This window comes from Astatotilapia calliptera, chromosome 6, assembly GCF_964374335.1.
Source record: "Astatotilapia calliptera chromosome 6, fAstCal68.1, whole genome shotgun sequence".
Lineage (NCBI taxonomy): Eukaryota > Metazoa > Chordata > Actinopteri > Cichliformes > Cichlidae > Astatotilapia > Astatotilapia calliptera.
Window position 1 is genome coordinate 8,008,628 of NC_137427.1, and position 15,086 is coordinate 8,023,713.

General features: G+C 40.4%; 1 protein-coding gene across 1 annotated transcript; it reads left to right on the forward strand.

Annotated features, from left to right (window-relative positions):
• Window positions 1-2,243: 2,243 nt before the first annotated feature.
• lrpap1 (low density lipoprotein receptor-related protein associated protein 1) lies at window positions 2,244-14,929 on the forward strand. The gene is made up of 8 exons (XM_026169949.2): window positions 2,244-2,547; window positions 3,023-3,167; window positions 9,493-9,623; window positions 10,504-10,624; window positions 11,884-12,039; window positions 12,850-12,932; window positions 13,482-13,658; window positions 14,168-14,929. The coding sequence occupies exons 1-8, from the start codon at window positions 2,386-2,388 to the stop codon at window positions 14,234-14,236; spliced, it is 1,044 nt and encodes a 347-aa protein (XP_026025734.1). The 5' UTR covers window positions 2,244-2,385; the 3' UTR covers window positions 14,237-14,929.
• Window positions 14,930-15,086: the final 157 nt, after the last annotated feature.

Genomic DNA, 15,086 nt, shown 5'->3' on the forward strand with positions numbered 1-15,086 from the left:
CTTACATATGTAAATGAACACCAACTGATGAAAGTAAAGAGTTATAACAGCCAAATTATTCTAACTATGAATTAATTTGGTTCATCAAAAGGGGTACATAGTTTGTAGAAACGCCGTTTGATTAACAGTGCTCTAAATGGGTGCTAAAAATGTTTTAACCTGAAAGGATATTTATTGAACATTTGTCTGACTTTGTTTTTCACATTTTATACAACCGGGTAGGAAATTGCAATTAAATCCAGGCATGAATACATCAGCATTCATCAAACATTAGATGCTTCAGCTTTCTGCCTCTGTTCCTCTTTTTATATGCACCCTCTAATTTTGCTTGTAAGTTTGATCCATTATTGCATGAATATTCTGTTGTTGTGTTGTGGCAATGATTCTTACTTTATGCACTGAACCCTGCAAAATCACAGAAACATCTGTTTATTTGCTTTTGGCAGGCTGTGTCTTCAAATTTCAATATATGCACATGTAAATCTTTTCATTTTTAGATGATCAAATTGACACAGACCACTAACTTTTAAACACTAATGTCTACATTCTGTTGGGAATATGACTGGATTCATCCTGAAGGACTGTGTTAGATTTCTGATCAAATGACTGTGTGATTTGTTTTGGACTTTTGATGCCGCCTGTGAGATGCTGCATAGCACGCGCCCACAAACCCATTATTGTTTTTCTCTCTCCCAGCCTCACTTCACTTCAATTCAGTTTCAGCTGGATCAGATTTATTGACAATAAAGTTCTGAAACAATTTTATCAAGAAGTGCAGTATAATGTGTTTCTGTCTCACTTTTTTTGTCCTCACAGTTTAATATAGTCTAACTGAATTCACTTCAGTTATTGTGGTATATAAGCATGAATGCTATAGAAACAATATACTCAAGGTCGGATCAATAATAAAAAATGTATTTTGTCTCTCAATAATTTTGATTATCTCAGCTTTTTTTGATATGTAGTGAGCAAAACCAACTATTAATAATAGTGTGTGTGTGTGTGTGTGTGTGTGTGTGTGTGTGTGTGTGTGTGTGTGTGTGTGTGTGTGTGTGTGTGTGTGTGTGTGTGTGTGTGTGTGTGTGTTTTAACTCCTTTAAACTTATAAGGTAACTGACCACTGACCCAAACTGTAAAAGTAGTTTTCTTCTGTTTCTCAGTGATTTCAAACGATAAAAGCTTTTCTCCTTATACATTTTTTGGCATTTAGATCAATTTTGAAGGATGACACAGTTTTTAGTTTTTTATCTGTTTGCCTGTTTTGGTTTGTTTGTTTGTTCTGGTTTGATTTGCAGGGTTTCTGTTTGTTTGCTGGCTTATTTTTATGGGTTTTATATTATATTATCTTTTTTTTCTACCACACCGTGTTAATAGGTGGTGTCACTCATGTACAGGCTTGATTTTTGTAAATGTTTTACCTTTTATTGTAATAAAACAAAAAGTCAAATCTTTAGGTAGCCTTTCAATGCTAAACTGGCCTGTGTGCAGTTCAGTTCTTTCACCAACTGAAAACATTTGCTGTATCATTAAACACAAAAAGTACCCAGGACTGATGCTTAGAGACTGTAGTTAAAAGAAGAGGCGATGCTACACAAGTAGTAAAACAGGTTGCTGCCATCAAGTTTAACATTAGTTAACATTTTTATTGAAGTGTTAACTAATGGCCCACCTTCTTAGCTGTAGGTACCAACAACAAATGAGAACATTTTTCATTTTAAGCTGAAAAAATGTTTTTCAGCTTAAAATGCATAAGCTGAAAAACATTTTTCAGCTTATGCATTTTATATGTTTTCTGTGTAGTTTTGTGAATAACATATGGGCTTATGAGATTTGCAAATCATTGCTTTTTGTTTTTACTTATATTTTACACAGTATCCAATAATAATAATAATAATAATAATAATAATAATGGATATCAAATTCTTTTCGTTTTCTTTTAGAAAAACTTCGCATCCAGTTAACAGGTATCTTCTTTGGTATCTCCTTTAAGAAAGCGGTGTTTCCGTCATCCCAGTGTTTTAAAGTTACTTGGTCTTTTCAACGGGTACTTGAAAATAGAGACAGCATCCATACTAGTACAGTAAACGCGTGGAGGCTTTCTATTTGCTGTCGGAGTCTGCAGCCTTGTTGCTAGGTAACAGCGCAGAGCGGCATTTCCAGTGTAGTTCAAGGAACGCTCTTTCCGCTTTAGTAGCTACAGAAAGGCTGCGCCAAGAAAATACATATCCCACAGTGCACTTCTCGCGGAAATGCCCGCCTCTTTTGAGCATATGACTTTCGGTACTCCAGTGAATCACAACAATACCCCGTTTGTGGTGCTGTGTGGTTCATTTAAGTATTTTGGTGGTGTTTTTCTGTCGTTAGTTGCGCAGAGTTGTTTTGAAAATGAGGCTGCAGTGTTTGTTCGCAGCTTTGTGTCTCGGCGTTGGTGTAATGGCCGGGAAATACTCCCGGGAGCTGAATGAGCCCAAACCGAATGACAGAGATGGGCAGGCAGTGGAGTTCAGGATAGCTAAGCTAAACCAGGTCTGGGAGAAAGCTCAAAGGGTATGTATTTAAGACGATCAACAGCACGATTCATGTAGCACAAATAATTTGAGGAAAATGCTGAAACAATGAAGACAGGGCAATAAGAGATACATGATCGACGTACTGAGCTATGCACAGACCCAGGGGATCAGGTGGACGTTTCCTTAGTTGGAAAAAAAAATCAGGCGTCTTTTGTTCATTGTGAAGTTGGTACTTACAGCTAAGACGGTGGGCCAAGCTTGGTATTGGAAAATTGTTGAAAAATGCGTTTTACTGCGGCTAATCCCAGTGAGCATCATTTAGCATTTAACTGCCTCTTCAGCTGCCTCATCAGACCTTTGGTCAATATTTAATAGACTGTTATTGTGAGCAAAATTCTCCAGTAGGATTATGGAAAAAAAAATATCTCTCTGTGTACTTTTCTGTTTCTGCAAACTTTCTCCCTCTGCCTGTCTAACAAAGCCAACATTTTCTACTCTTTTGGATTTAACAGATGCAGTTGTCTCCAGTCCGACAGGCTGAGCTGCACAGTGACCTGAAGATCCAGGAGAAAGATGAGCTGCAGTGGAAAAAAATGAAGGTGGAGGGATTCGATGAAAATGGGGAGAAGGAGGCCCAGCTCAGGCGCAACTTCCATGGTAAGACAAACTGCAGACTGCTTCAATCAGCAGTAGTTAGAGCTTTGTCCTGAGTCAGTTTCCTCTAGATCCTTAATCACCATCTTTAACAATCCCTGTACTGACATTTTTTATGGGTTTGATTAGTAATAATGACTGCAACGTATCCTAACACACTGGTAGTCACTAAAGCCAACAAAAAAACAGGAACAGAGAGTATCACAGGATTTCTTCTTCTTCCTCTCCTTTCACTGCTTCCTTTAGGGGCCACCACAGCAGATCATCTAGCCTATCCCTAGCATCATCTTCCATCCTCTCTGCCACTGCAACCCTCTGTATGTCCTCTTCAATTACATTTATGAACCCCCTCTGTGATCTGCCTCCTTCTCTCCTGCATAGTAGTTCCATCTTCAGCATCTTATCTTGCCTCTCTAATCAGTGGGTCACGATGCGTTGGTAAGAGCCATCTTCTCTCATCAAAAAGACAGATATTTTTAGAGTTAATGAATTTAAAGTTATTCCTTTTAATTTTCTTTTTGTCTAATATGGGAAAGCAGAAGGTTAATGACACCTGGCTTGAGAACAGCATCTTTAGTTTTTGTTTTAAACCTTGGAAAATAATAAAACGAAATCCTCTCATGCAAAAACACAAACAAAAGACTTTACAGAAGTTTTATCTTGTAAAACTGTCTGAGATCCTCCATTTTTCTTGCCACTGTAGACATGAAACGGGTCCTAAATTGCTTTGCTAGTGGTGTAAGAAAATAATAATAATCTTGAATCTAACTTTTACAAACTTTCTGAATTTCAATGTCATTTAAACCCAGTGCTAAAAAGAGACATGTTAAGACAGATTGTTTAGGTAGGTCTAATTTAGTCAAGGCATATACTGTAGATGTCAATCGAACAAAGACAAAGAAAATGTTTAATGATAGATTAAGTACATGTACTTTTTATAGTATATGTGCTAAACATGGCAAAGTTTAAGGATCGCATACTTGACCATAAAAGTAAAAGTTTAACCGGAGTAAACATTCTGATGTACTGGTTTGTCATTTAAAATAAACTCTGAAGGTCATACTTCTAAGCTGTGGTAGTGATTCCCCCACTGCTCCTTCCTGCTGTTATCAGTAGCACTCTTCATATCTCACTTAATCTGTTCACTTGTCACCTGGCAGATGAGTTACTAAAAGCATACCAATTTTATTTTATGTGCTATTCAGGCTGTGGGTAAAAAGATATTTCTGTATTTTGAATTACACTTTAGATATTCTTTATGTAGTATTTAGCAGTGTTTAGACTGAGGTCCTATTGTATGATTTTAAAGGATAGGCATACTGTATCTCCCTTTATTCCTTGTGAGAGCTCGGCCAGCAGTCCACCTGCTCTGGTTCCTCTCCTTCCTCGCTCCCCTGTGGTGCAGTGACCTTCCTGCTACAGGCAGAGCAACACAGTCCCTCCTTTAGCTGGCTAAATATAATTTTTTAAGGAGCATGTCGAGTCATCTTTTCCATGCTGAATCCTGTCCTTCTCCTTAACTCATTCTAATTGAGCTTCACAGTCATTTTGTCTCCCTCATTACCTTCATTTCCTCTGCGCTTGTTCTTGATGTATTTTATATGTCAAAAGACACTCCTCACACCGGTCAGTCGGAGAACGTAAACACACAACGATGAAAGTGTGCAATGTAAACTGTTTAACTCCTCCAGCACCACAGAGATTTTCTACGGTCTTAATAAAGATTTTAAACTAGCATGCTGTATATGTAAACACACTTATTGAAGTTAATAAATGACACTGGTGATTTGCAAAAATGCTGTGATGGTGCTGAATCAGCACCTACAATAAACGTTTACTGGAGAATAATGAGGGCAGAGATTTCTCAGTCCCAAGTCCATCTTTATATGCTTTGTTTTTCAATTTGCCAAATTCATCAAATTTTTTTTTTGACCACTTATTCAGTTCAGGGTCACAGAATAACTGGAGCGTGGCTGGTACACCCTGGACCGGTTAACAGTCACTGACAAATATTTACCTTTTTATTTGCCAATAATAATAGTTATCTTTCCTGAAGGTTTTTGAATGTGCTTATTATCGTTATTATTATTATTATTATTATTATTATTATTATTATTATTATCTCTTGTCTTATTCACTTTATGATGTAGACATTCTGCAAAATTGTGGGGTTGTTCACGATGCCACTGCTACTAAATTAATTAATTGACAAATACTACTTAATGTCTTGAAAAAATATTCATTCTAGGTTGTTTTTAAAAGCCATTGGCAGCCTTATCATTAGGGGTGCAACGATACTCGTATCGATATTGAACTGTTCGATACAGTGCTTTCGGTTCGGTACGCATATGTATCGAATACAAAATAAATTTTTAATTTATTTTATCAACTTTCCTTCTGACGATGCTGTCTGTGTTGAGCGCTCAGTGGATCTGCGCTCGACAGTGCAGCCTAGGCGGAGTAGTCGAACGCAGATTCACTGAGGGCAGGGCAAGCTAGCGAGACAGAAGTTACGCTCTCCTTGCAACATGGCAAATTGAACCTCCCCCACCCTCATTCAGATCTGGCGTTTGGAACTATTTTGGTTTTCATGTGACGTATGACCCTGAAGGTAAGCGTGTCATGGACTAAAGTAAAACAGTATGTTGGATGTGCCACGCAATGCTCAATTACATGGGTGGGAGCTAGTGTGTTAGCGCAGTTAGCTCGTTAACGTGTTGGCCGTCCAGCCCCATGCACGGGCGATCCGCGGTAGCTCGTTAACGGAGATTTGCCGTTGTGGCGTTAAGGTCATTTCAATGAGATTTACGCTGACAGCACCAGTGGGAACACAACGAATATGACTGCACATTTACACCGACATCATCCTAGTGCAAAGACAAGTGGAAGCAGAAAACAACAAGCAGCATGCTACAAACTTTACCCGAGTCATTTAGACAGCCGTTAGCACATGATTCTCCTTATGGGGACCTGATATGTTTAATATGCTGCTGAGAATATAGCCCAGAAGAAGCGTATAGTATCGCTTTTATTTTGGAAAGAGCCATTTCTCTGTAATAAACTCTCTTTTCCAAAGATGAGTGATTCCTCAATCAGATACAGGGCTCGCAAAATCGCCTGCCCAACGTCCCTGGGCTAGCGATTTTTCGGGCTACCAAAATTTATCTCTGCCCTGCCCGTCGGCCTATCGTAGGAAGGAAAAATATATGTCAATGCTTTTGCATTCTTTCGGAAATGTAGCTGGGTAATTATGTCATTGGCATCGGTGAGCCACTGCCAATATGTGACATATTGAAATCGCGTTTGAATTTGCGCTTGTTTTTTGCTATCACTTTGCAATCGCGCACTGTGTATAGAGAGCGACAGCACTGATTGGTGAGTGATGATAATTTGCGCACCAATTCCTCTGACATCGTCTTATCAATCGTTAGCTTACTATGCAAACATGACAAGTGAAATCTCCTGCAGCAAGCTTAGACATGTGAGAGGTTGATCGCGCAGAGAATCGCTGAGCGTTATGTGAGTGCGTGTGTAAAAGCAGCAGGATATATATTGTAGCGGGTCAGGGCTGTTCGGGGTTCTGTTTGTACAGTTATGTTTTGTTTTTATTGCCATAGTGACGGGTGACGCCCTCTCGCTGCGACGGTGTGTCCTTCCGGGGTCAGAGGGCGCCCTGTGTGGTGTTGTTGTTGTTGTTGTTGCTCTGCTGTTGCAGCGCTGAGCAGTTAGCTAGCGGCAGTGTTCTTCTGCAGATGTCAATAAACGGCTGTGCTCCCTGGCTAGCTCACGGGAAGCAAGACCAAACGACACCTCCGTCTCCTCCTTGTCTGAGCTCGCCACATTGGTGTCAGAAGTGGGATGATGGTGGCACCCCATGTTCTGACCCGAGTGACTTTTCCCCCGCCGGTCGTGACCGGCCGGTGCGCCAAAAGAAGGCACCTGGACATTTGCAGGACTTTGTGTGGGGTAATGGGGTCGTCGGGGACGACTGACCCCTTAGGTGGGGACTATGTAGCGGGTCAGGGCTGTTCGGGGTTCTGTTTGTACAGTTATGTTTTGTTTATGTTGCCATAGTGACGGGTGACGCCCTCTCACTGCGACGGTGTGTCCTTCCGGGGTCAGAGGGCGCCCTGTGTGGTGTTGTTGTTGTTGCTGTGCTGTTGCCGCGCTGAGCAGTTAGCTAGCGGCAGTGTTCTTCTGCAGATGTCAACAAACGGCTGTGCTCCCTGGCTAGCTCACGGGAAGCAAGACCAAACGACACCTCCGTCTCCTCCTTGTCTGAGCTCGCCACAGTATTTTAGTTCTGCTGAGCCAAATAAGACAGGTCAGGGTGAAGAAGTGACAGCCAAAGAAAAGCTTACCACAAAACGGAAAAGTTATGACAAATCAGACTATAAGGCAAAAAGAAAGTGCAGCTTTATGGTTTCACGGACAAAAGAATTTCTGTGGCTGCAATATGACAAGCGAAATAACCAGGGCTGCACATAAGTGGTCCGCAGGTGCGCATTCGCTGTCAAAATAAAAAACGGGCACAAGATAAGAAGTTGCAACGCGTGTTTACATACATAAGATTTTCAGAAGGAGGACAGACATTTGTTTAGAACTCTTAAAGATGTCGAAGAAGCAAGCTCCTTTAAGCAATTGCTGTGATGTTCCTCCACCTCCAAAGAAATGTCAGAAGGAGTCCGAACCACAAAAGAAGCACGTATTCTCGGAAAAGTAGTTGCAGGAGGTGAGCTGGCTTCAAACAAATGATGAACGCACAGAGATGTGGTGCGGAATGTGCCGTGAAAATTTAATAAATGACAAATTAAAAAGGCATGAACATTTTTTTTTATCGAAAAAATATCGAACCGTGACACCAAAGTATCGAACCGAACCGAGAATTTTGTGTATTGTTGCACCCCTACTTATCATGTGCTATATAGACAGAAATATAATATAATACAGCAGACATGGGCACTCAAACAATCCTGAAAGGAAACCTATAAATCCAATGAAGTTGGCCTTTGTCCAGGGTGGCTGTAGCTCACTCAGAGCAGGTTACCTACTAATCAGAAGTTTGTTTGATCACCATCTGCTCCAGTCTGCATGCCAAATATCACTGGGCAACATACTAACCCCAAGTTGCTCTCCAGTGCATCCATCCGAGTATGAATGCGTGTGAGTGTTAGATAGAAAGCACTTACATAGAAGAAAGTGCTTGTGTGAATGGGTGAGTGAGACAAGTAGCCTTGAGAGCTCAGAGTAGAAAGGTGCTATATAAGAACCAGTCCATTTACCATGTCCCACCCCTGCCCCCAAAGAGCTATAGCTTTATAATAGATCAGAACTTACTGCTCACTTTTTCCATATTAACTTAGGCACAGACTTATTCTTACTGGCCCAAAATGATTTCCCAGAGGTCTTTGACTCAGTAGAGTTGACCAAGTTATTGTTTGGCTGGTATTTAGTTGCTATAAAGAAAGCAGAGAAGGCTGTCATCATATGTCAGTCAGGGTAACATCTGACTGTGTTTTGCTGCTAAGTCACAGTTTATGTAGATTTGGCTGATATATGATAGAAACTATGACAAACTCATAACTGGATGAAGCTGGTGGAAAGTGATTAATTTCGCATTTGGGAGAAAATTACGTGCAGTGATGCATTAAGTCAGCAGCAACTATGTGATTACAAAGTTTTTAAATTACACCAAGCATCTTTTTTGCTTTTCTTCAGGGGAAGAAAAGAGTATATGCTTATATTAGACAACAAATGCATATTCCATTCTCTTCCACTTATCCTTGTCAGGGTCACGGGGGAGCTGGAGCCTATCGCTGCTACCATAGGGCGAGAGGCAGGGTACACACCTGGACAGGTTGCCAGTCTTGTCACAGGGCTAACACAGAGAGAGACAACCATTCACACTCACATTCAAACCTATGGACAATTTAGAATTACCAGTTAACTTAACCTTACTAACTGCATGTCTTTGGATTTTAGGAAGAAGCTGGACTCCACACAGAAAGGCCCCAGGAAAATAAAATAACCACTAAAAATATATCTATAGTCCGACATCGACTGACTAAAATATTGGTCTGGCTCTACTTCTTCGTTACCTTCATTAGGGATCCTACTCCCCTTGATGTTTCCTTTGAAATTTATGAGTTACTGTCAAGGGGTTTAGAGTCTTGTTAAATGATTAATATGCATGTCTTAGTCACTTTAGATTCTCTTGCCTATCTCCCGCTTCCTCCCAAGATACAGCCTCTGTTGTTGTTCCTTAGAGGCTCATGTCAGGATAATTCAACACAGCGTTTGTTTAAAGTCTTGTGGTTGTGTTATGCAGTGATCCTCGCCAAGTATGGGATGGATGGGAAAAGGGACACACGGCCACTGGAGAGCAACTCACTGAAAGATCACGACATCAAGGAGGAAGATGCATTTGAGGATCCCAGACTGGACAAACTCTGGAACAAGGTTTGTGTTTGTGTGCATAATTCTGAAAATGCTGAAGTATTGCTTTATGTAAGGTGCTTTGATTTAATGCTTGCATTGTTTGTAGTGTAACTGTAAGACTTCAATGCCAACCCTGTTGCTGTTCCTCATTAAAAACCTTATCACAGCCAGTAAAAAGAAAAACTTATGGACATGAACTTCAGATCAGCTTAGTGCCACTCGGCTTCCAAGAAACAAAGAACAAGAGAACTAAACACTTTACAAGGTAACAAGCTTGTAAAATGTTTAGTGAGTCTCTGATTTCATCATTTTCACTGAACACAGCAAATCCACTACTGCGTGACAAATACATTTTTGCCACATTCTTCCATACACAGTCAACAGATACATTCAGTCTAATCAGAACTTCAAGACTCATTGATCAAATTACATCAAATCTGTAAGATCTAAACTTGTTTAATGGCCAACCAGTCACAAAGGGAGCAGCGTGAGCTAGTTCAAGAAGGAAATTCGAGCTGCATCACACACTGACAACACTAATGCAAGTGCTGATTGCTGCCTTGCATCACTGTTTCAGCTTCTCTTCCACCCCAGCATTCACACCGTAGACACCAACTCCCCAATTTTCTAAAGTCTTTGTGTGAAAATGAGCAATCTCTGACTATTTTTATATGTCCAATATAGTTGATTGGCTTTAAAATATTCATATAAATGTAATCATTAAAATCACTACACTTAATAAGCCTAAACCTTCTCAGACTCTTACCAAACAGTCCTGCTGTACTAAGCGTTGATTCTTTTACTGCTACTTGTAATAGTAAATTCTTTCCCATGCAAAAGATCCTCGTTCTTCTGATGCCTTTGAAACTAACTATATCTCTAATGCCTCTTCCCCCACCAGGCTAAGATCTCGGGGAAGTTCTCTGATGAGGAGCTGCTGAACTTGAAGAGGGAGTTCCAGCACCACAAGGACAAGATCCACGAGTACAACATCCTCATGGACACCGTCAGCAGGACTGAGGGTGAGCCATGTGAATCACTCCCTTTGATCCGCTGCAGGCGCGTGTGTCGCACTACTTCTGTTTAGCTTTATTAGTGTTTTCTGAGGCCAGGTTTAAAAGCAGTTCAACCCAGTCCTCCTTTCTGTTGCTTCATCCTTCGTCTATTCAAGAGATCTCCTGCAGAATATCCCTTTCTATCTTAGCAGCTCTTATTGACCCTTTTATGCCATTTACTGCTATTTTTTTTTCTCTGCAGACCTAGCTGGTGTTTGTGATCATATCAGAATCATTTTAAAAAACATAAAGCAGAGTAAATGTAAGAAATGTAAGAAATAAGGCTTACAAGGTTATAAAGTAATATTTTCTAGATGCCATGGCTGTTCTGCACACCCGTGTTTTATAGGGTTGAAGTCTGAAGTGCTCTCTGTCTGTCTGCTCAGTCTTGTGGTCATATACGTAGGTGGCAGGTATCAGACTGCACATGTTACCACCCACTACTTTGTGCTCTATCAGTGCTTGTCAAATCACATCAAGCTGTGAGTTTTAAGAGGAGCTGACAGGCCCCACTGTGTTTCAAGTAGGCACGGGGAGGACAGGCACGTCTTCGGATGTGACTTGACACTTTGCAGCTGTTACGTGCCAGAACTTTCCCGATAGCGCTGCACAGCGCTGCGTTTTTGCCATACAAGCCGGGGGTATTTCTTCTGCTTGTCTGATGCTTTTAAATATTAAGCCAATCACATGTTGCCTTGAGGGATTGTCTGTGAACTTCCACAGTACCTCCACCTCCATCCACTGCCTGTCTAGGTTCCTCAGTTTTCATCCAGTTTGGCTTCTCTTCTTTTTTTCTCCCCCTTTTCTCATCCAAATGTCAACCGTTATCATTTAGTCAGTGTGGTGCTGTACACTTAGGCTTTGTTTGGCTTTTACTTTTTTCTAGCACCACACAGGCTGTTCAAGGTTCTCCTGAAAAAGTTGCTAAATAAATGACAAATAAGCCAGTTTTCTAAAATGACCTTAATCTTTAACGGGTTATTTAATGTAATAATGTAAAAAGCTGCTAATAAAAACTGCCTTTCTTTTTGTCTTTTATTAGTTTAATTTACTTTTTGTCTCTTTCCTATTCCCTTCTGTCATCCATCCCTCATTTTCTCCATCCATCTCCTCTGCCCTCACTCCTATCTAACCCACCCACACTACCCTGCGGGCTTTTCACTTCTAATTTGCCCCCTCTCTCCCTCTTCTCCCCTTTATTTCCTTTCATCTGTTCCTCTCAACAGAAATACACAAGAACGTGATCTCTCCCCTGGAGGGTGATACCAAAGAGCACGTGCTGCAGCAGAAGCACACAGAGCTGAAGCACAAAATGAGAGACCTCAACCAGGGCTTTGAGCGCCTCCGTAAGCTCAGCCACGAGGGCTTCAGTGAAGATAGCGGTGAGACATGAAAAGCACACACACTCCCCGCTTGTCTCTTTTTGCATCTCCATTAGACGCTACATTTATCTCATCAGCTTAATTACTGGGAGTTGTAATCATAATAACACATTACTGTATCACAGCTGATGGCTTTAAGTGTTTTGCATTTTTAAAGACGTTCATTGAAAGCAGCTCACTACGCTGCATTCGCCCAGTGACGTCAAACAGCTCGGCCTTGTGCTGTTTAACAGACGAAACATTTCACTCAACAGTGCATTTTATCTCCACTCCTCAGATATGTAAGGCTGCTGTTAGTTGAGTGTGCTGCAGTTTGTGTTAGGCTTCACTTGCAGGTACAGGTTTCAGCGGGAGGTTGTTGAGAAGTTTAGATGAAGGCATTGTACCTTCTGCTGATTCATAATGATTTTGTTGCTGCGCCTTTACCTCCAGGTTGTTTCTTACTAAACCACTCGTTCCCCTCACGTCTTTGCTTCCTCTTGCAGAAATCTGTTTTTGATCCCCTTCCCTCTTTTTTTTTTTTTTTTTTTCTTTCTTTTACACTTGCAGTGTTGCAGTTTTGTAGTACTTCAGGAGCGAAGAGAGAGTGTGTGACAGCACCTCAAGATTAAATTCTTAATGCGAGCATTTTGCCTCTTTCATATTTTGTGTGTATTTCTATAAAGTGATAGGTTGTTGTGATTGCATGATATGAAATATCTGCTGCGACTGCTCCTCCTCAGAGCTCCCTTTCTCTTGAGTGTTTGTGGCTCCAAAATGTCTCTTTGGATTGTTTATCTTTTCATCTGCCTTTCCCTTCCTGGTCTGTAGAGTTTCGGGAGCCGCGTGTGATTGAACTGTGGGAGGCTGCCAAGAGAACCAACCTCAGCAACGATGAGCTAGAGTCTCTCAAGGTAGTGCTTACATCTCTTGTGACTGTTTTTATGTTTTTGGACACGCTCTTGCCCTGTCTGTTCCTAAATGACACTTTTTGTTTTAATGTGGTGCTACAATCTAACTTTGACTCCAACTCCACAAAACTTTTTAATCGAGCGCTCTTCTGGCACAGAAGCATTAACTGTATTATTTTCCACTACTTAGTAGCTAAGTACTACTTGTGTACTGTAAGCCACGGAAAGTGCAACTTATTATGATCATATTTTTATGTATTGCACTTTTGAAATTCACAAGTATTCCACTCTCCTGGATCTCGTTGTGCTCCTTTCACCGTTTGTCCCCTTGGGCAGCAGATTGCAGTGAACAACTCAATTTAAATGTTTTGGGGTTTCTATCAGGTTTCAGGATCAAATCTATCACAGGAAACATTCAGCTTGAATTTCCTCTGTGGCACTTAACTTCTATTTGCCTCTTGAGATACATATAAGCTACTTGTTCAGCTGTGCATGTAACTGAAGGTTAACTGAACTTACACCCCTCTATGTTGGCTGCTCTTATTCATTTAGGAGGAGCTACGTCACTTTGAGACTAAGGTAGAGAAGCACAGTCATTACAAGGAGCAGCTGGAGTTGTCCCATCAGAAGTTGCAGCATGTGGAGGCTCTAGGAGACAAGGAGCACATCAAGAGGAACAAGGAAAAGTATGACACACTCGCTGAGAAGACTAGGGAGATGGGCTACAAGGTAAGTAAGAATAAAGAGGTTCTCTTAGCATTTAATATGCTGTTTGACTTCTCACCTGCATTAGAAATGAATAATTATATGTAGTATTTGGTAATTGCTTGTAAGGCTGGAAAGGTCTGGTTGTTGGAGGACTGCAGTAATCCCAGTGTTAAGTGGCTTTTTATTTTCACAGCTTTTTGTTTGCGCTTCAAAGTTTATAACCATCTCAAAGCCATCCACACTTATCTAAGTGAAGTGTATGTATTAACGTGTGCTGTAAGGCCAGATGCATATAACAAACATTGCCAATACAGTAACATAAATGCATAAATAAAATCAAGACAACTGGTTTTCCAGTTTTCACTCCCTGCAACTTGAGCTTGAAATGTGAACAGAATTACAATTTACTATGAAAACAAGCAAACTATTGTTTTCATAGGAAGTAAACTAATAATCATTTGTGTTGACAAGCCCCTGTTTAGCTGCATAGTGGTCTTGCATTTAAATGGCGTGTGTGTGTTTGATTTCAGATGAAGAAACATATGCAGGATTTGTCCAACAAGATTTCTCGCCAGGGACTCCAACACAACGAACTCTGAGAGGTCATCACACCAGTGAAAGAACTGTAATGTTTTTGTTTAGTCACACACAACCTTGATCAACCATGCCACCATTTCTTTTTAACTTAATCAGTGTTTTCTGTGAGTCTTTTTCTACTTTTCTAGAGAATGAAATGCTTAATGAGTGAATTCCTGGTTATTTGTATGTAATATGCATGAAGTATTATAAAGCAGCTTAGACTGTCAGTCAAGGTACAGATAAATTAAATATAGAAGTGTGAGCACCAGTGTGGTACTCCATAGAACAGTTATTTGTATAACAAGTGGAAATAATGTCTTATTGTTGGTGGTAGATAAGGGATAGACAGCATTATTGGCTGTCTTGACCAGACCAGGTGCAGTTGGTCTGTTTGTCCACATTACATCATATGTGCTGTTGCCACTGTAGGACCTCATAGTTTCCCTATTGACATATTTTGGTGTTACTCGAACTGTCTGATCAATATAAAATGAAGATCAAGAGTAGAAGCACTGAAAACTAGTGATCTGAAAATAAAATAGCAATCTTTAATATTCAGTAAGATACAGGTGCCAACAACAGACATACAGTAATATTTTAAAAATACAGATTTACAACATTCGTATGCTTTGGCATGAATAAAAGCACTTAATACACTGTAGAGAAAAGCGGTCTCTGTAGTGACATTAAAGGATATTTTTTGCAAAACGTTACATTTTCGTGAGTCATCCTCATGCCGTTTCTTTCTCCTCAGAGACACTAGTGGGGAACCAAAATTATAAAAATAAATTTGCATCCATTATTTTACAATTTGTCCTGATGATATCAGGAGGGAGGTGAGAAATTGAAACAAACACTATGCTTTTCCAT